This window comes from Buteo buteo, chromosome 20 (assembly GCF_964188355.1).
Source record: "Buteo buteo chromosome 20, bButBut1.hap1.1, whole genome shotgun sequence".
NCBI classification, from domain to species: domain Eukaryota; kingdom Metazoa; phylum Chordata; class Aves; order Accipitriformes; family Accipitridae; genus Buteo; species Buteo buteo.
This window is the reverse complement of record NC_134190.1, coordinates 9,332,188-9,352,759: the sequence shown is the minus strand read 5'-3', so window position 1 is coordinate 9,352,759 and position 20,572 is coordinate 9,332,188. Positions and strand designations below refer to the sequence as shown.

Genomic DNA, 20,572 nt, shown 5'->3' with positions numbered 1-20,572 from the left:
TATGCCACTGGACATACTCGCATCCTTTGGCAGTAAAACCAACTGTCTCCTCAGGACGCATCACTCCAGCAGGTGTTAGTTCAGTCCTTGTCATAACACTAAACCTTCAAATAGCTTAGTGTTAAGCCTTCTTTCTCTCCCGCCATCGCAATCCCCACCCCCAAGCACAAAGCCCGTGTATTTTACTCTGATGTGTTGAACTTAACAGGCAAGCCAGAAACCAGGCAAAGGTGATGGTTATTACCCCACCCCCCAAAATACAAGTGTGGGGAAAAATGATAGACAGTTGAGATAATATCCTTTTACGTCTTTATTTGCCAGTTAAGATCCTTTTATTCCATCAATGCAAATATGCAGAACAGCAGGAAACCATGTTTTAAGCAGCACATACCAGTTGGCTGAGAATAAACTAACTACATTCCCCAAGCAATGTAAAAGTAACAATGCACATCATCTTCCAGAAGAAGAAACAAACAGATATTGCAGCCGAGAGGCACAGCAGGCAGCTTCCGTACAAAGTAGTTTGGCTATTTAAAATGCTAGAACCAGTCCTTGCCCATTTTTCCAACCCTGCCCCCAAAAGTCCTACTATAATTTAACCACTTTTTTTTTTGCTATCTACATAATATATAAAATATAAACTCTGTTTACTTATAACACTTACTTTTCTTGATAAATAGCTCTTTAAAATATCTACTGTACATATGTCCATGCGTTGACATTATATATATATAGCATTTATATATACGTATGTATGTCTGAAAAACAATAAATATATACTTAATATTGACACAGCAACAAACTGAACATATTCTCATTTTCAAAATCAAATAAAAGAAAACCAGTACAGAGAGAAACAGTGAGGGTCGCTTGTGAAGCACAGCATAGCAAGGAGCTTTGATTCCTGCCCTGGCTAGGCATTCAGTATGCCACGTACTTGAGCAGTTGTGGTGTTAACATATTCTTTAACGAATCTGTGTTAAAAGTTACTTCAAGTTGTAGGTTAGCCACCCTGTATGCCATGTGTAACAGACTGAGCATGAGCTCAGTGGGAAACAAGGGAGAGTCGCCTCATGGCTTGCAACGGAATGAGAAACAGAAAGGGGAGGGAAGCGAGTCTGACGGCTGATGTAAAAAGAAAAGGAAGTAATGGACAGCACATGGCTGGAAGGTCATAAATAACCATGGTAAACAAGTTAATAGACTTAAGTGCTTTTAAAGACGATGGCTGGCACTGCTGCAAAAAGTATGTTGATTATCTGTAGCCAACTCCATGTAATGAGCCAGTTTTCGCACTGCCACAAGAAGACACAAATGAAACTCAAATGGCCAAATTCAGATGTTAGAAATGGGGTCACTGCATGACACTGCGAGGCTGCAGGTTCAGAGCCGAACCTGCCCAAGGGCAGCTGCATTCACTGAACATCCTTAAACCTAATGGATGGGGTTTTTTAAAGTATGAACTTAAAAAAAAACAACCAAAAAACTCAACCAAAAAAGCCCACACCCAACCCCAAACAGTTAATTTCACACATGCCAAAACATAATGGATGGATATTTTTAAACTTTTCATTTCAAAACAGCATTCTTTAAAAATGGAACTTAATCCCAAAAGAAAAAATGTATATAACCTTCTACAAACATGTTTTGTGTTCAATTTTGGATTGACCACAGCCATTCTGTTTATTCATTTAACTGAAAATGCTGAATAAAGGCTGTTTCAGTTTGACCCAAGCTGATATCCTTCATTCCCCAACCCCAAGGCTTCGATTTGGCAGCTTCAAAAAAGTCATTACTTGCCTGGGCTCTGGCTTCATACACTCAGTAAGTCATGAGGTTATGACATCGGCTCATGAATGCAGCATTATGTATAGTCTCATTTACTTAAAACTTCTTTTCATGAGCAAATGGAAGTGGGCAGTTATTGTTAAGAGGAAATTATTTTTATTGGACAGACTTCATCCAGCAGCTCAAGAGAGAGGAAATTTTAAAGCAGATAAGACTGCCAATTATTCTTCAGTCATACTTCATCTCTAAAATTTACAAACTTTGCTCCCCACAAGTAAAAAATTCAACAACAACAAGAAGCTGCTGTCCTGAATAATCCTGCCATTTCACAACTAGTCCTAGATACCGAGAGAGCACTGCAGAGGTCAAATAGTCCAGTGTTGAGTTTCATACATACTTAAGGGTACATCACTGGGCCACTGGAACATCACACCAGTGTCGAGTATCTGCACAAAGCCAAAAGTCTGCTGGGTACTTTTAAACCCTTGTAAATACAGAACTTAACAGTGAATAGACTTCATAATTTGTGATATTTCGTATTGAAGGCCATAGATAAAAGTCAAATATAAAAAATCCCAGCAATGAGAAAGTCTGTCATCAGTAATTTCTGAATCTCTGCAAAGATACCATCAAGATACTATGTTTATCTTTACTCATTAAATAAAATCTGCCTTTTTTTTTTTTTTTTTTTGGTAGAGAAATGAGTCATTTTAAATTGTCTGGGTCTTTTCCACATTTGTATGGACACAAAAATAAACAAGGCAACAGAGAAATTGAATTGTCCTTGTGCTGTGACCACACGCAGCAGAAAAGCCTCCTTTTTTGAATGGCTGAACTTCCAGGACAGCTGTTTACTTGTACAGTCACTGACTCGAAAGCTATTCAAAAGAAGGAAACACTAAGTACAAAGTGGAGAGTGCCTCTGATTGCCCTATGCTGGCTGGGCAGGAATTTCTCATGCTTTCGGCCAAAGCAAAGGATGAACTCTGCAGCAGCCCATCCTGAGCCTAAACTCGTCTATGCATGCCCTGATTCTCTGCCATATTGGCTGCATGGGTAAGGACGTATCATCTCTACTTGGTATTTTCTAACTACACAGCTAAAGTACTACTAATTTAACACATGCATGATATTAGATATAGGAAACCCCAAGCTCTTGCAGGTTCTTATGCCTCCAGATAGGACTTCACTGAGTTCAGCACTGAGGACATGCACAGATCTAGCAGGAGTACAGGACGGATGCTGCTTCCCCAAGGGCAGGGTCCCTTCTCTGGCTCCCAAACACAGAGGTGGAGCAAGGCTGCTGCTATCCCCCTCAGGAGGTGCAGCCCTCACCCTCCACGCGACCAGCATATTCTCCCTGTTGGCACAGGCATATAGGTACCAGACTGCAGACACCTTCCTGTCGCTCCCTGCTGCAGTCACCACTCTCCCCTTGGGCACACGGAAGGACTTCAGTTGTGCCCTCCTGTCACACAGCGTAGGGTTGTCCTACCCTGGGTGCGGACCCCAATGCAATTCCCATGTCAAATAAGACATCCTCTCTCAGCTGACCGTCCAAGCATTGGAACAGACCCCTGCAGAGCAGCAGAACATTTCACCTGGGCTCTCCCCTTTGGCTCTTTTTGTCTTTGGCAACAGACCAACGTTCAGTATCCTATGTGCACAGGTTGAATGCAAAGGAAAGAGCCTCTCCAACAGCAGCCCTGGGAAAGAGGAATGAACATTTCTTACCTAGTGTATGAACAAGCTCATTTGAGGGCTACTGTAAATTCCAGCAGTAGCCGCAGTTTGGCTATTAGGCCTGCACCAGTTCTAGCAGCATTCATCTCAAACCTTGTGGCACAGCATTAGAGAACAGCATTAAAAGTGCAATTCCAAATATGTGTTTCCTGGTGCGGTACCGCTTTTGAGTTCAATCAAGTACATCTCTGCTATCTGCTGCCCAAATTTTAAACCCAGCGTGAACTCCAGAGGCTACTTAGGGCAATCCAATGTGCTGTCAACTGTACCAAAAGAGCAGAGGGCTTGATGCTGCCAAGAAAGATCCCAGACTGTAAAGTAACGATTTATCAGAACAGTAATACACATTCTATAAATAAACCAATTCCTTCCCCCTCTAAGCCAGGTGGAAGTTTACTATCTTTACACATGACACTACAGCACCTTCACCTCCTAGAGAATGGAAAAACTGTCATACAATCCTGAACCTATGCAGTTACTGCTGCCATCCCGGTTCGGTAACAACTTTACCTAAATCTAGCATAAGATCTCTGTTGTCGTCAGAAGAGGAGGTCCCACACTGCCTCTGCTCATTCTGCCTGCCTCTCCGGGGCCAGCACTGTGGTCACACCATGAGCTGTACAGGATTCAACCCATTTGCAAGCCAGTACTAATACTAGCATCAGACGGCTACATAACCAAAGCATTAGATTTTCTTTCTGCTAAGCAGCACTATCTGCATCAGTAAGTCTGCACGGAGGATGGATGATGCCTGTCACCTAAACCTTTGGATCTGGGACAGAAAGGTTGAGCTCAGTAGTACTATCCCTATACACTGTGTCTCGCCTGGGGACTGTTCACTGCAGGTGCAGGGAACAGGATTCCAGCATATTTTCTTGCAGCTGGCATCACAAAACCCAGAAAGACACAGAAAAAAAAGAAAATACAGATAGGAAAAAACTGTCAACATTTGTGAACCAAAACGAGGTGCAAAGACATGAACAGCAATTCCAGCACAATGGCCAAACCACTAAGAAGCAAGACTCACAAACTTTTTGGTCCATGTTTAGTTCCAGTTTTGGATGATGTTTAACCAGACATGGTTAATTATCCACTGGGCTTGCATTCATGACTTGGAACTAGCCACTATTTTCAATAAATGGCTTTTGCCTTACTATAGGAAAACCCTCTTGATCTCCTTGGGCCTAATCCCATTTTTCAGGGGAGAGAGATATATGATTTCTTGATCAAATTCTCTCTTCTGCATTTCTCTGTGTGTTTTTCAGGGCATGAACTGGATAGCATGGTATACCACGACAATTATAATGGGAAATTCCTATTGGCACAGATACTAACTACCTCAGGAATTCTCAGAGAAATTCATTTTTAGGAAAAACATCCAAGCTTGTCAAGGGCTGCTTCCAAGAAGGAACGATGAAAGCTTGCTCAAGGTCTTGGCAGCAGTGGTCAGCCCCAGAGACAGTTGCTAGAACTAGCAGAACAACATGGACAGAAACAATTCTCTGTTTGGGTGTGGTTTTGCAGTATTACATTATTCCTTCATCAGTCACACTATTACACTTTGGGGAATATTTCATGAAAAGTCACACATATGCTTTTCAAAAATTAAGCACGCATTAATAAATTTGGGGTGGGAGTCAAGTTTCCTAACTTCAGCCACCTAAAAATTTAGAAGCCAAGATTCTCTGCAAAGGAGGAGGACAGGAGTTTCCAATGGGCACCTCCTTCTGTATCAATCTCAGAATGAACCGAGTCAGCCTTTGGAGAGTTCTCTCTGTATTGACTACTGTGTCCTTGCACAGCTGATCAGGACAAGACACCCAACATTCAGCTGGCTAAAGTCAGATGAGATGAACGACACTATTGATCTCATGTTCAAAAACATGAAGCTCTGAAACTGGGCAAAGGACAGGCAGGAGCATACAGCAATCAGATGGAGTCATTTGTAGGAGAAGCCCTAAAAAAGCCCTTAGTGGTCCTAAAAATAGCAAAACTGTAAGTGCTTTTTAAAAAATCTAAATTATTCTGACAGTTCTCTTTCTAACCTAAACCAGCAACACTAATATGATGGCCTTGAGAAAGAGGGTCATATTCTCTCTTTTAATTCACTGCTTATCTAAATGTTCTCTTCTTTCCCCTAGTCAAAATTAACAAAAAACTCTGAAAAGGTTTTTCTCAAGTTTAATATAATTTAGTCCTATATGCCTGTGTTCTACTTTTTCCCTATCTGAGGACCTAGCACTGTAAACACATAAGCACTGGAGCAGCTTTATGCAGAAAAGCAGTATCCCCATTTACTGGGATAATTCATATGCCTTTCACTATATTCTTTCAAGAATATATTCTCAAAAGAATATATCATTTCAAGACTGCAATCTAAAATATTAAAAAGAAGAACAGGACAAACATATCAAAAAAGTTTGTCCATCCCTGCACTGATGACAGGGAAAGATTACTACAGTACCAGTAGCTGGCCACTTTAAGGAGGTGAAGAGGTGGGGGTCTTATGTAATTGTTTTCCCTGGAAATGGATGGGAAATTTCCTCATCCCTTTTGTTTTTCACTCACACTCACCACTTGGTGGAGGTGAAAGCTTCTGGGTTGAGCTATATGAAATTAACTGTTGGTGTGCATCTCAAGTGTGAGTTCACAAAGGTTTAAAAGAACACCACCCATCTAAGCATTATACAGTTTTGGGTCGGATTTCTACCGTTTTCCACCTAAAACCAAAATGCACAATGAATTCACTCAAAAGTCAGTCCTAGACACAGGAAATCGTGTGTAAACCTTCATAAGACTAGCCTGAGTTCAGCTGTATAATAAAACCCACAATCACTACTGTGTCATGCCACTTGCCATCCATGAAGGTTTTGCACAACCCATTTTAATCAGCAAATCTGTGCAGTTAACACTGAAGCTTACTGGGAGCTCACAGAAGACCCTCCCTCCCCCAATATCGGGGCATATGCACTGTGGTTGAGGACTGCTTCATTTTAAAAGCCACACATTTTCCTACTTAATTGTGCTTTAAAACAAAACAAAACAAAACAAAAAACAACTAGCTAAACCAACACAAAGAAACTCCTAACAAGCTATATGAAAAGTGAGCTGCCGAGATTTTCCATATCACGTGCCACTTTCATAACAAGTCCTATTATTCTGTGTGTTGGTTAGAGGTGTAGTACTACAGCATGATGGTGTCAGCTGTCATGGTAGGAACCATTCATGTCAGACACTACAGAAAATTTGACGACATGACAGTACCTTCACAGCCCTCTGGTAGGTAAGGAAAATCTAAAAGGATCTTCCCAACCTTTCACAGTAAACACAATTGGATAATCTAAAGCACCTGCAAGCAGGAGATGAGTCCATGATATATCTTTCCAATCAGCCAGCTAATACTGTTATTAAAACAGTTATGTCAGCTCTTAAGTCTCCTATCTGTTTTGGGCATTTCTAAGGACCTTATCACTTTGGCATTTAGCCACCCACAGATTTAGTTGATCCAAACACCGTATTTCCTTCTCCTGTATCCTCAGCTGTTTCTAAGATGCCCAAGCCCTTCACAGGGGCTGAATTACCATTTCCTTCAAGAGCTGCCTGGTTCCTATTCTTTCTTACGAGCTGAGAGGAGCTAACAGTACAGAGACATCCTGCTCTTCCGCATGGCTTCGCTGATTAAGTATGCTGGGCTCAGTTCTGGCTCCTCAGTCATGATTGAAATGTTCTGCCACTCCCCCAGCTGGTTTGACTTTTTAATGGTGTCCACCACACACAGGGCATACAGACAGTCGTCAAAAGTGGCAGCCATCGTAAGGGGCCTCCCGTCCCAGGTCCTCCTGTCGTCCTGGTCCTCAAATGCCTGCCGGACTGCTTGAACCATCTTAATGGTGCCCCGGAGGTAGGGAGATGGGATGTCACTGAAGGCCTTCTCTGGAAGTAAGGAGTTGCTGACTGGCGTGGAGTCCTTTAGCAGGAGCTCCCGCTGAGAAGAGCTGTTGCTCTGTCCGTAGAGATCAGTGCCTATTACAATCAGCCGTCCTGCCGAACCCACCACAATAATGTCTTGTTTGAACTCTCCTGGGACGTTGAAGTTGAGCGTCACCGTGCAGCACACACCACCTTCCAGGACCATCTGAAACGTACAGAAGTCATCGCTGGTGATCTGCCGTATCCCCTTGATGTGGTCTGTCTGCTTCACGAAGGTCTTGAGCAACCCGTGCACTTTCACAGCCTTCTGGCTAGTGAGGAAGGTCAGGAGGTCAATGATGTAGGTGCCAACCGAGTGCAAGCCCCCACCTCCCATCAGGTCATCACAGCTCCAGTTGTACTTTTTGCCTAGCAGGCTTCCGCTGTGAACCTGCACCTCGCACACCAGCAGCTCCCCTACGTAACCCTCCTGGATCAGCTGCTTCATCTTGACGAAAGCGGGCAGGAAGCGCAAAACGTTCCCCATGATGCTCATGAGCTTTGGGTAATAATGAGCCGCGGTCATCATCCTAAAGGCATCCAGGGGAGTTGCTGTTCGGTCACAGATGACATTTTTTCCAATGCCTGAAAAACAGTTTAAAAAAAAAAATCATCAATAAAAATATATCGATTGAATAAGCTGAAAGCCTCGAGGCTATTCTTAAACACTAAGCCAAGGAGAAAGATCCTCGGAAGAAGAAAGCATTACAATATGGTGTTAAAGGCACAAAGATCCCCTCTGACCTGTTCCCAAAACGCATGTACGAGTTTCTTGAGCACCACAGTGAAAATGTATCCCTTTTTATTTTCAAAATGCACTCATGCCTAAAAATAGCAGGAAGGTGAGGGCCTGGACAGGTAACAAAGTAAGCTAAGGTAAGGTGGACTGCTACCCCACATTTGCCACCTTCTGGGAGCAGGTACGAAACCAACCACCCCCACTCAGCTATCTCACATCTCTTCTGTGATAACCTGCCAGTGTGTGGGCTTCTGAGAGCTGAACCTGAGCTTCACATTCAAATCCCTGAAGCATATAAGTAACATGACCGCATGTACACAGTAACTCAACGTAGGTACACTGAAAAGTCTGGGCTTGTCTTCTCAATGGTGTTGTCCCTTCATCTTTCCCGTTCAGACTGTTCAAGAGGCTCTGACTGGAGAGAGGGAGAAGTACTGGGCTTGTTGCTTGACTCAAAATGTAGAAATTGATTCTCACTCATAAAATGCCACGCTATTCTGACAATGGCACTCATTTTTTTTGAAGCAGCTCTGCTGAAATGTCAACAGTGCATCCACGGTGCCAAGGGAGAGCCAGGATTGCTCTAAAACAGGTCAAACGTAGCTGTGACAATCTGTTCCCTCACAGAATTGCCCATACGGGCACACTGTTTACTGAAGCTTACATGATGGTCCTGTTTTATCTGGCCATCAAGGTGTGCAACTGAATGCAGTGCAGGCTGAGATGCCTAAATAATGGTTCTATTATTGATTTCTCCTCGTCAAATACTTTCATTCTGTACCCATACACACATACAGTGACAGAGTCTCCAGTTTCCTTTTGAGTTGCATACAAAGATTTTTTTTATGCTTAATGAGCAATATTAGGTGAGCTATACAACACCTTATAGCGCTAAATATGATCTTTGCCTTAAAAGCCTTGGGCTATGGCTGGGCCTGGCACTTAAAAGAGCTGCATTTGGATCCTGTCTGCTGAGTCCAGATGAATAAATCTGGTTACTCGCTAAATTGCTTTGTGTTTTGATTCTTCTTCCCTTCAGATAGGTGAGAAATCCCTTTTTCTTTAAAGAGCTGTTGTGAGGATAAAATTTTACATGTTTTGGAGCTGTTTGGATGAAGTCATATAAATACAGACAGCTGGCAGGGATCCGTCTGAGCCCACTTACATGAATATTTAACAGTTTGACTGGAAGAAGAAGGGGGTCACAGTCCAAACATTCAATAACTAGCTTATCCACACTGCCTATTCCCAGTCTTTGTCTGCTGCTATTTGAGTAGCTGAAACTGGAGGGAGGGCTGTCACCACTGAAGTGGCAGTCACATCTAGTTAACAACCAAGAAGGGAAAGATCTCCCTTTAACTTGCTCCTATTTACTTACCTTCTACTTAATCAGATAAGTAGAGATGTACTCACTTTCCTCTTATATTAGGCAGGAATCCTCTATTCAGCGGCTATGGTCTTTCCTTCTCACTTTTCTCTCTCATCTTTGTACAGACTGCTCCTTGTGACTGAGTTGACATTTTCAACCTTATAGCACTTCTTTTCCTGCTCCTGAATAATTTTTTTCTGCATCTGTTTGATACTGGAGAAAGCATTCATCTACCTGCCCTATATTCCTCTAACTGGTAGCTCCAGCTATGCCACTTGATACAGATCACTAATGTAATAGTCCTCCTTGAGTTACACAGACTCTTTGCAGAGAGATTTTAGTCTGGCAAATTATTTATCAAAATAAGGGAAATCTTAGACAAAACTTGCCCATAGACAAATCTTCCTGAAACAGTCATTTTCCCCCCCAAAGAACCCATACGTACTACGTCATCATCTGACCTGTTCACCACTGATCCACAAGCATAATTTTCTGCTCCAGTTCAGCTTGCATCATTCTGCCTCACAGGCGCCTGTCGCATTTTATCTGGGGTCTGTGCAGGCACTAATCTCTCAAGATACACAGCTCTATACATGTACTTGTGAGGAAAAGGGTCTGCTTTCATTAGGAATTGCAGCATGGGGACGATCTTTTTGCTCTGTGTTCAGTGCCGTGCACAGTGGGGGTCAGTCCTTCACTGTGTGGGGCAGGGAACACTTGGGACTGTCACAATCTGAGTACCAAACGATGATTGTAAGTATTAAGGAGAAGCCTATGGGTTTTTATATCCCTTACATTCAAGAAAAATCGTCATTAGGATCAGTGTAAGTCAGGGACACATGCAGAGAAAAGGGAAGAGCCCTAAATATTTGTATGGAGACAGGGAAAAGGTGAACTCTTCCACCATTTCAACCTTCTTGGAAAGGTTGAAACCTTTTAATTACAGCAAATCCAAAATGCAAATGTTTTGAGAGCCTTCCCGTCTCTGTGCATATGCTGATAATACATGCTGTGCTCTCATCCCTGTCAGGGATTTAAACAGATTTTTGCTTGGTGCCCAGAAAGCTTTTATACTCTATTAAAGCTCATGCAGGTTCTTTCAGCACGACACTGCTCAGCACTTGAGTCTGTGCACACTACAGATCTTTGTCTTCTCTGTAGCTGCAAATCTGCGAGCAGCCACATTAGCTTTCTTGAAGCAAGGAGAGAACATGAAAGGTTTGCTTAATTTAATTTAGAGAAATACTCTGGTGTGTTTATGCAACTAGAATAAGAAATAGGCGGATCAAAACACCATAGTTTTCTGTTTCTTCCCTCTGCTCCCTTCTCAAAAGGAGAGGGGAAAAAAGGCAGTTTCCCTTTGAGCCATTCTGTAAAGCAGCGACAGGCAGAGCTGAGGGCAGCATGCAAAGAAAACCTCCCTTCTCAATACTGACAGTCTCATGCAAAGGCATGCTCTGACTGCAGGTGCTGCAGGGGGATTCTCTGGCATCTGACCCCCTTCTGCCAGCCTAGGGTTAGGGCCTAAGCCTGTCCACTTTTGGACAAGACTCTCTAAGGAAGGATGAACTGTTGCCGCTTGTCATTCTATCAGTCTGTTTTGCTGTTTCACACATCTTTGAAAATCACACCACAGCAGACAGCAAAAACTTCATTAATTACATAAAAGCAGGGAAATTCAGTCAGCTTGTTTCAGCAAGAAAGCGCAATATATTTGTCCATGGTGATAAGCAACAGAGTCAAATACATCTTATCGTATGAAAGGATACATGCTTCTTCCACATGCATCAAGAAATCTGGTCTACAATGCTACAGTTCTCAATCAGGTAACTTCTGAGCATTGATTTCTTGAGTTCTTAGGTAAAATGAAGAAGAAAAATAATTTTGGTACACGTCACTCTTTTTGAGGGCTCCACACAGCCTTCACCCCAATCTCTCTGCTTGGCTATGCTTTAAAAAGAGACAAAGCAGTGCCAACCAGGTGGTAAGTGATGTGACGTGGGACTTCTCTGACCTGGCACAGAATACGGGCTCACTCACAGCCAGCCCCAGTCCAAAGCTGAAGTCGGGTAACACGTCTCCTAGCAAAGCTCCCGGGAGTGCAAGTTGACTCTGTGAAGTCCACCCTGAGCTGCCATGCAGGGCTTCAGCCCAGGACCCGCTCCATGACCCACTGCTCCACGCACAGACGGTCAGAAACAGAGAACCTGCACGAACTGGCACTCTGCCGTGGTGCCAGCGAGCCGCCTGTGCCCACAGGCATGGGGCCACGAGGTGGCAATCACTTTAGACCCAACAGGTCTGCTTCCCTGAACCCTTCTGTCTTCTCCCTCCAGCACGAAAACAGGAAAAAAACAAATAATGGTGAAGCTGGAAGATGTCCACCCATGAGATAGACCAGATCCCTAGGCCAAGGACTTCGGTATAACTCACTCTAGCAGTCCTTAAAAATGTGAAAGGACGTGACTTTGAGCAAACTTACACCAGAGAATTTGACTTCTAGGTTTGGTTGCTAAAGACTGCAAGATGGCAACATCTGACAACTGCTTGGTTCCTCTTTAAAATGAATCAAAGTTTCCAGAGGAGGTCAGCATCACAAAACCACTACTGACACTTGTGTCTTCTCACTTCTCAGTGTCTTACAAGGAAGGTTAAGGGCTGAACGGTCCATCTTGCCTATTCTTTATCTTCCAGGGTGCATATATCTCCCAAGCCAAACCTCAACAACTTAAATACCAATCTGCATTTATTCTAAGGCGGCTATTTAAGAACACTGATCTCTGAAGAAGTAGATGTCTAACCAACTCTCTAGAGCACCTGAGCAAATAGTAAAAAAATTGTTTATGCTGTCATCGGTGCTACCATTCATTTGAGTGAAGATTCCTCTAGCACCTTATGCTGGAAAGTCAAATTGTAACCATGATCTAATGGTTTGTTACCTACCCCACAGTAATTATTTTTGTCAGGATGTCATGTGATTTATTTGCAAACCTCAGCCTTCATTTTAGAAGAAGGAAGCCCTTGTGATGTTGAGATAATTTTGAAAGCCAAACAGCCCAGAAGTGAGTGGCAAGTAGATACAGTCCAAGGTAGTAGCATTTACAATTTCTTCCATGTAAATGCAAGGGAAGAGTAAGGAGCTAGAGTAATAAATTAACTCCCGATTTTTAAATGCCTGGCATTTGCAGCTCTTCATTTTACAGATGGCTCTAGCTCCTTGGCTACCAGCAGGCCAGGTTTCTTTGTCCCTGTAATGTCCCTGTGCTGCACAGTCTAAAAACGAGCAGAACTCCTGGGCCCATAGCGCAGGAAGGGTAGAGTGGCTGTAACTGGCACAGGCTTCATCAATTCTGAAACCTGCAACGTCAGCTTTCTTTTCCATCTACTCCAGTTGTTTCAAATAAGGAGAGAAACATTTTCACATAAAAAATTCCAGCTAACTAAAAAAAAGTGTCCGTCACTGAACTGAAGTAAGACTAGTCCTCTAGCCTCAGGACATGAGGCCCCAGTATGATATTTTCTCCTCCTCCTATTCACAAGAAAATCAAAAAGGGCTCTATTTGGAGTCTGGGCATATAATCAAAACCTTCACTGGCACCAGAAAGATTCATTAGTTAGCAGTTGCTACCTATTGCTCTTGGTCAGGATAGGGGTAAGAAAAAGGGGAAAAGAAAGTTTTGGTGGACTAAGCTAAATTAGTCAGCAGAAAAAACATTTCTAAAGCTGAAGAGGAACAGTCAACACTCAAGGAACAGTCTGAGAGACTAAGCAAATACAGGAGTGGTGTAAGAGCATGCTTACCAGGTTATTTCAAATGGATGATTTTAAATATTTATATCAGATTACAGTATCTTATTCAAACATGTTTTTATTTTTTAAAAAAGAAGTTAATACAAAATTAAATTCCAAATGGTGACAATCCACACCATCATTAATACAGTTACAATAAATAAATATGGGCAAGTTTTTCTTCTCAGATTTTGACCACTGCAGCTGCTGTTGCTGTCTTTAGATCCTATGCAGAATCAGAGGGGAAACCATCTTTGGCACTCAGTTCTGTTCACAGCTTGTAAGACATGTTGCAATGATATGTGCTGTATTATAAGTACGCGTATTAGTAGTTGTAATCAGATCACGGTTTCCAATCTAATGCAGTCTGACATGGTTTGCAAATACAAAATAGTATCATCTAGTATATGAACGAGGAGTTTCTCATTCACATTTCCCCAGCATTCTAACACTCAAAAAATAAGCTGAGATATTCAACAACTTTTATAAATAAGAAATACAGCTACTTTTATAAATACGCCCAAGTCAACAAACAAAAAGTAGCAAGTTCAGTTAAAACGCTATACTTTGCTGCCAATCATTCATTTTGGCCATACTGACAAAAGACCTTTCCTTAGGAGTATATCAAAAAACCATAATCAAAACAAATGGCTTAAATCAAAAGTCACTACCTCTCATATAAATAGCTGATATACAGCAATTTGTTCTTCTGCACATACATACACACATTGCCAACTCCATTGTTTTGCACAGAAACCATCTCAGAAAATACATAAGGCACCAGGAGCCAGTGCATGGTTCCCTACAGCTAAACTGATGTTTGATATAAGCTGAGTATCGGTAGAACTGTGTATTTTGCACACTCCCATACTAGGCAGAGATCTGTCTGCGAGGGTACTACTGCAACCACACTGGATATTCAGAAAATGTGTTTCCATTTCTATCTTGCATAAAAATTAAAATTAATTCTGGTGTATACCCATATGCAAAAACATACAGAATAATTCTTTCCCTTAATAATGACTTCAGAAGTCCTCACAGCTATTTGAACCATTCCCTTCTATTGCTTTCTTTCGAATTTGCAAAAGATATGACATTTAGAGGCTATAACTAAGCCAGGACCTCAAAAAAATCTTCTCAGTTATCTTACAGACTCATTACAACACTTAAACACTCTGAACGAAAACAGAGATTGGTAATGAAGTTCTCTTTCCTTTCCAAATTAATCATTCCCTAGAAAACCCAGAAGAAAATATAAGAGATCTGAGCTTTAACTGCACTGAACCATTGACTACAGGGGAGACCCACAGGACTAAAAGCAGGTGACACTATTTTTTCTGTTTCAGAACTGTCTTTGTGGTAGCCTCACAGTCATGGCCCCTTTTGTACGAAGCTGGAACAAACCAGCTCAGTACTATTCCGTATCTCTAGCACATATGTACTAAGGAGAGACACACAACATTGAGAATGCCTCTTGGAAACTGCATGCAAATAGAGAATTTGAAGGCTGTAGGTCATACAGCCACTGTTCATTTATTTTAAGTTTTGATAGCTGGAGTGGCTCTTCAGCCTCTCAGAGATACAGCAACCACATAGTCAGTTTAGCCTGCTACATGTATGATCTGCCACAAATCTTTGATAAATGATGAATAAATGATGATTTTCTGATCTGCTCTTCAATCACTGCAATATTATTTGGCGAGCAGCACCACCTCTTAATTACAACTCTGCAAACGGCTCCTTCCGCGCTCAGCTGCAGATGATGACATTAAGGATACCTTGGCCCCTGCCTTTTAGCAGCGGGCAATGCCCCGGCACAGTTTCCAAACAGTCGTTCTCAACAAAAAGTGCTTCTTTCGTTTCTCTGTCCCACCACAAAACTGCTGTAAGGCCTAGAGGGGCACCGTGCTTAATAACATGAAGCTCATCTGGGTGTGGGAGCAGTGGGAAGGGACTGGTAACGTGGGCATCGGGAGGACTCAGGTGAAGCCCAGAGCCCTGCTTCCCAACTGGGAATGCCAGGGGAACCCAAGGTGGCCATGGGGGCAGCTCTGGAGTCACTCCAGGGAAGCGAGCAGGGGGTACGGCAGAGGAAAGCGGGAAGGCAGCTGAGGAAACGGAGAAGGGGAGAGGAGAGGGAACGGGAAGGAAGAACACTACAAGGTGGAAAGGAGGATGCTGCAAGGGGCTGCTGCAAAGAGCCCAGAGGAGCTCCCGCCACTCCAGGAGCTGCACAGCGAGCCCCAATGGTGTCAGCAACATCCCCACTCCTTGGAAGCCCATCCTAAAAGGCTCTCCTTCAGTCCAATATTAGAGTGAGCCCTGCTAGCATCTTTTCTGCAGAACAAAAATAACAATGGAAGAGAAAAAGTTTTCGGAGAAAATTAGCACCCTTCTGTACCCAGAGACTGGACAGGACGGAGGAACAGTGAAGAAAAAGCATCTACGTTAAAATAGTGATACGTGAGTTAAACTATTGCCCAATATGTACATCAGGCTAGAGGAATGTAATACTGGGACAGGCTATTCTATGGGGCTGATACTGTTTTCTGAGGCATTACCTGTGGAGATGTGTGAATCACATACCACACAGTGATGAAAAGCTTTCTAATCCCTCAGAAAATCATCTAGATAAATATGGGTATATACATTTCTAGCAGGAGGAGTGGCAAACCTGACAGAAGGCTGCTCTGCTCTGGGAAATGAGGAGCAATTTCTGGGCCATCTCATAAAAACAATCATTCAGGTGATTCGAAAACCTTTTCACACAGGATAAGGATTTTTTTATTAGTATATAGAGGTGTCTCTGCTATTATTAGATGATGCTGCTGTCGATATTGTGATACAGTAATAATTATAGTAACAATAAGAACAATAGCCGTATTTATTGTATTCAGTGCACAATCTGTCACTCAGTTCCTTGAGTAGCATGAAAAAAGCATTTATTTCAATCAATACATCTGCCAGGGGAAAATTGATGGCAAGACAATGTTTCTTTGATGAAACCTTATTTAACAAAACTTTTGACAAGAAGATAAATCTGGATGATGAATGCCTAACAAGATTGGCATTAGTCACAGCCCTAACATTGGCCAAGGCAATTTTTGTTAATCACAGATACGTATAGCTGTTACAAAAAATGAAGTTACTATAGCATAACGAGTCATAGCTCACAAACTGATTCATATTAACAGGGCATGTGTGTATTCCTAGTCTGCTGTAAGTGTGAAGGAAAATAACAGAGACTGAAGGAACATATTTTCCTTCGCAACTGAAACAGACGGCGAATGCACACAGGGAGTAATACACCGCCCTGGTGACAAGCAACCGCTCATTTGGCCACAGCAGATCAATGGCTTATACAGATTTTACAAACCCAGCATCTCTTCCTCTGCATCAAAACATTATGAAGCAAAAGAACACATGCACTGTTACATTTTATTGTCAACTGGGAGGAGATGCACTTTACAAATATTAGATGAAAAATTCTGTACAGTAAACCTGCACATGCCCAAACTGTACACAACACCACCTAAGTGAGGGTTCTCAGTTCACACACCTACTTCTGGCCCTGGTGCATCACATCGTGATTCCAATTTTTAGGCTGGTTTATCCTCACTGATGTAACCTCTTTTCCACACAACTGCTTTGAAAACAAAAACTTAAACATTCAAATACAGAGGAAAAAAAGGTGTTTGTGACTGCCTCTGCCTTAGCTGCCCTGTAACCATAGGCTAAACCAAAGTTCACTCAAGTGACTACCTGCGCAATGAAAACAAACACCCTCCAAAGATGGAACAGTTACCGCTGCTAGTGACACATGAACAGCATCTCTGTCGACAGTTTAGGTGTCACCCAGCAAACAAAACATGTGCAGCTCACCCAAACAATGTGAGAACTGCCAAGCAGGCTCAACTAGTAAGAAGGTTAATATGAGCTGTGAGCTTAAAAGTGATTTCAGCTGGGTTAGCGGTCTGTAAAGCCATTCAAGGAAACAGAAAAAGCAGGGAGCTGGTTTGTCTTGAAATGAAGAGATGCTGGGTTCTTTGTAGATAGCTGCTGAGGTGTGGCGCCTAGCCTGGGAAAATACTGCTGCTGAGTCCAAGAGATTATAACAATGCCTGCGGGTAAATTAAGTGTCATCTAAGCAGAACCAGGACAGTTCATCAGAATGAGAGAAGACTGTAATGATTATATCAGTTTTCATTATGTATCAATATTGGCACTAACTTTTATTTGTGTGGAGGTAGTCATTAGGGTTGTGGACTGGGTGCTTATGTTACTGTAGGTGTATAAATGCTGCTGTAGCAGTATGCAAGGCACTTTGAAATAGATGCAGTCCTTTTGTGCTTTATGTTGGACTCAGGGTTGCTCCATAAGGTTTTAGGTAGTCCTGCAAAGAGCAGGGAGTTATGGCTCCCTTCCAACTTGAGATATTCTATGATTCTATATGACCTCTTCTGCAAAGACCATATGTCTCCATATGATTTTGACAATGTGCTGACTTGAAGGTAACTTTTCTAGTAAGTCCATACAAATTTTTGATTGCTTATTCTGTTATTTTGGCTAGCTGTGGCCTTTGATTTGGGAGTATAAAGCATCTGCATCACTGAGGCCACAGGCAATGTGCTTGAGAGCAAGGAAAGCAACCAAGCCTTGCGTTACTACATATGCCAGCGCACTTTGCAAGGCAAAGCGAAATTGTCTAGCCCTTTCCTAACATGGGCTACAGTTTGATGCTTGGTTTATAGCCCACCTGGCACATCATTCTGATCTCTCCTCTGTAGGCACTTATGCAAATAACAACACTGGAGACTGAAATAAATGAAGCACTTAGTATTTTTTAAAGTATTTTAAAACCTTTAACTGCTGGGAAATCTAGAGAAGGTGCAAATAGACCCTGACAAACCAGCTACTTGCACACCACAAGGAAATGCTTCAGGGGTACCAGTTTGAGATTATCTGTTCAGGCATCTGAAACATGCTCAGACTTACATTCCCTGAGCCCTACTTGGATGCTTTCCATGCACTCATATGCACTTGGGAAAAAGTATATGGGACAAACCATCCTCACTTTCCCAAATTTCTGTTCAATTTCTGTATCCTCAAATCCCTCTCAAAACTGCAGGGGTCACATCCCTGTTGAGTACTTCCCCGTGCAAGGGAAAAAAAAATAAAATCAAAAGACTCCCACTACATACTCAATCTGAGAAAAGAAAACCATTCTACTTAGACCTTATTCAAGCAAACACTCATTAATTTCAATGGGGTTTTAATTGTTTTAGGACTAAATAAAAAACTCAGTGGAAGTCTCTGTATTTGGTCCTTTATTTGTTTCAATTACTCTCAATCCCTCTATTCAACTTCTAGAGCAAAATGCACGCCATCAGTCCAGTATATTATAATACCTTTCTTTTCCACAGTAATGAAATCACAGGGCAATCACAGCCTATGGTCAATCTCTATTCTCCTGAGACATTATTATCTGTATTTAAATATGTTTCTTTTTGTGTTAGCTGACAACAACTAAATGCCCAGCTGTTGTAAAGGCTTTGGGAGGATTAGGAAATCAGGCAGTTCAGTTTTCTTTCAGCTTGCCTTTCCATCACAGAATTGCTTACACTTACCGAGTCAGATAAATTTATGGCTGATAATTAGAGTTAATTTTCTTTATGTTTCTCTTGCCTACCCTTTCCACCCCCATTAAAACTAGCAAGTTGTAATCGGGTACTAAACTGACAAAAGATAAACATCAGACTAATATCAGTGAGTAATTAATGCAGCCATTATTTTGGCAGATTTGCACAGGATCCACGAAGCTTTATGAACATTGAAAAATTACAACTCACCAGCCAAGTGACAGGGAAAGTGACAGAAAATCCAAGTCTTAAAAAAATAAAACCAACCCTGCAAGTTGCAGTGTCAGATCCCTATCTGTATCTCACATGGCGGCATCATGCAGAGCAGCAAACGCTGTTCTCTCCCTGCCCTTTATATTTCAGGATTGTTTTTCTTCAGTAAACATTCAGCAATACTATCTGTTTGTGAGAGATGCACTGCAGTTTCTAGTATGATCCTTTCTATGTGATGATTATACGAAGCAGCAGCTTTGCTACCTACTTAACCCAGGCTCTACTCCAAACATTTTTCTTAACGTTATTTCTCTGCAACATTTTCAGCTGGAGTATTTCTACTTCTTTTCCTGTCCAGTGAAGTTTGAAGGATCTCTGTGCTGAAGAAAATGTGTCAGCCCTGCAGTGCTGGATGAATGGAGCATGCATTTGACCTACTTTTCTGATACGAGTGGATAAAATAAATTCTAAAATCATTACTCGCCTTCCCAAATACTGTACTGACTACGGACACCAAAGGATCCAACTATGGACTGGGATGCGCTAATATAAAACTGTAAGCATTTGAAAACTGCACCCCAACACGCAATTTTGACTTTAGTACATAAGCACATACAGACACATGCACATGCAGAGGAAGGAACACGAAAGAAAGTCCCTTTCACATACATAAATACAAGTACATGGCAGGTGGAGGTGAGCACTGTCATTCCTTTCATCCGGTAGTGAGCATATGCACACTCTATGTGTCCCTGCGTGCATCTGCATGTACAGGCTCACACTGTAAATCATGTCTTCTCTTTCAAATATACAGCTGCAGAAATTGGAAATGTCAATTTATAATTACCGGGCAAACCCTACTAGAGCCCATAAGGCTGTGCCTAGCAGTGGAACCAGATTTTCCGGAGCAATGTGAAGTTATGCAGGGATGGATGAATGCCAGGTTGCACAACACGTCTTGTGGAGGAGAACATTCTCTCAGTGGTTTCATACTTCTTGTGTCACCAGTTCCCCTCTCTGCTCACTGAGTGGCATCAGCAGCAGGACTGGAGAGGCTGGCATGACTGCTCCACTCTCAAGAAAGGCCACAGCAGAGAGGAAAAGTTGGGAAGTAAAAGGTGTCAAGATGAAACAGGTCAGCTGGACCAACCTCCCAACTTCACCCAAGGGGCTCAAGGCTGCCTTTTCTATCTGCATTTTTCTGGTGTACCATTTCACCAGGATCTTGGAGACTACAAAAACACATACACAACAGTCAGTCTGCAGGACAGTATTTTTCCACCTGCTTAGGTCATCAAAATTTGCCTAAGGCTACCTACAGAT

General features: G+C 42.3%; 1 protein-coding gene across 3 annotated transcripts in view; it reads right to left on the bottom strand.

Annotated features, from left to right (window-relative positions):
• Positions 1-297: 297 nt before the first annotated feature.
• GFOD1 (Gfo/Idh/MocA-like oxidoreductase domain containing 1) overlaps positions 298-20,572 on the bottom strand; it is a 75,550-nt gene continuing 55,275 nt past the window's right edge. For 2 of the 3 annotated variants that reach the window (XM_075052029.1, XM_075052030.1), the window contains exon 2: positions 298-8,085. In XM_075052029.1, coding sequence (XP_074908130.1) covers positions 7,166-8,085 — 920 coding nt within the window. In that variant the 3' untranslated portion in view covers positions 298-7,165. The remainder of the gene's footprint in view (positions 8,086-20,572) is intronic. The other variant, XR_012653686.1, reaches the window with a different exon arrangement.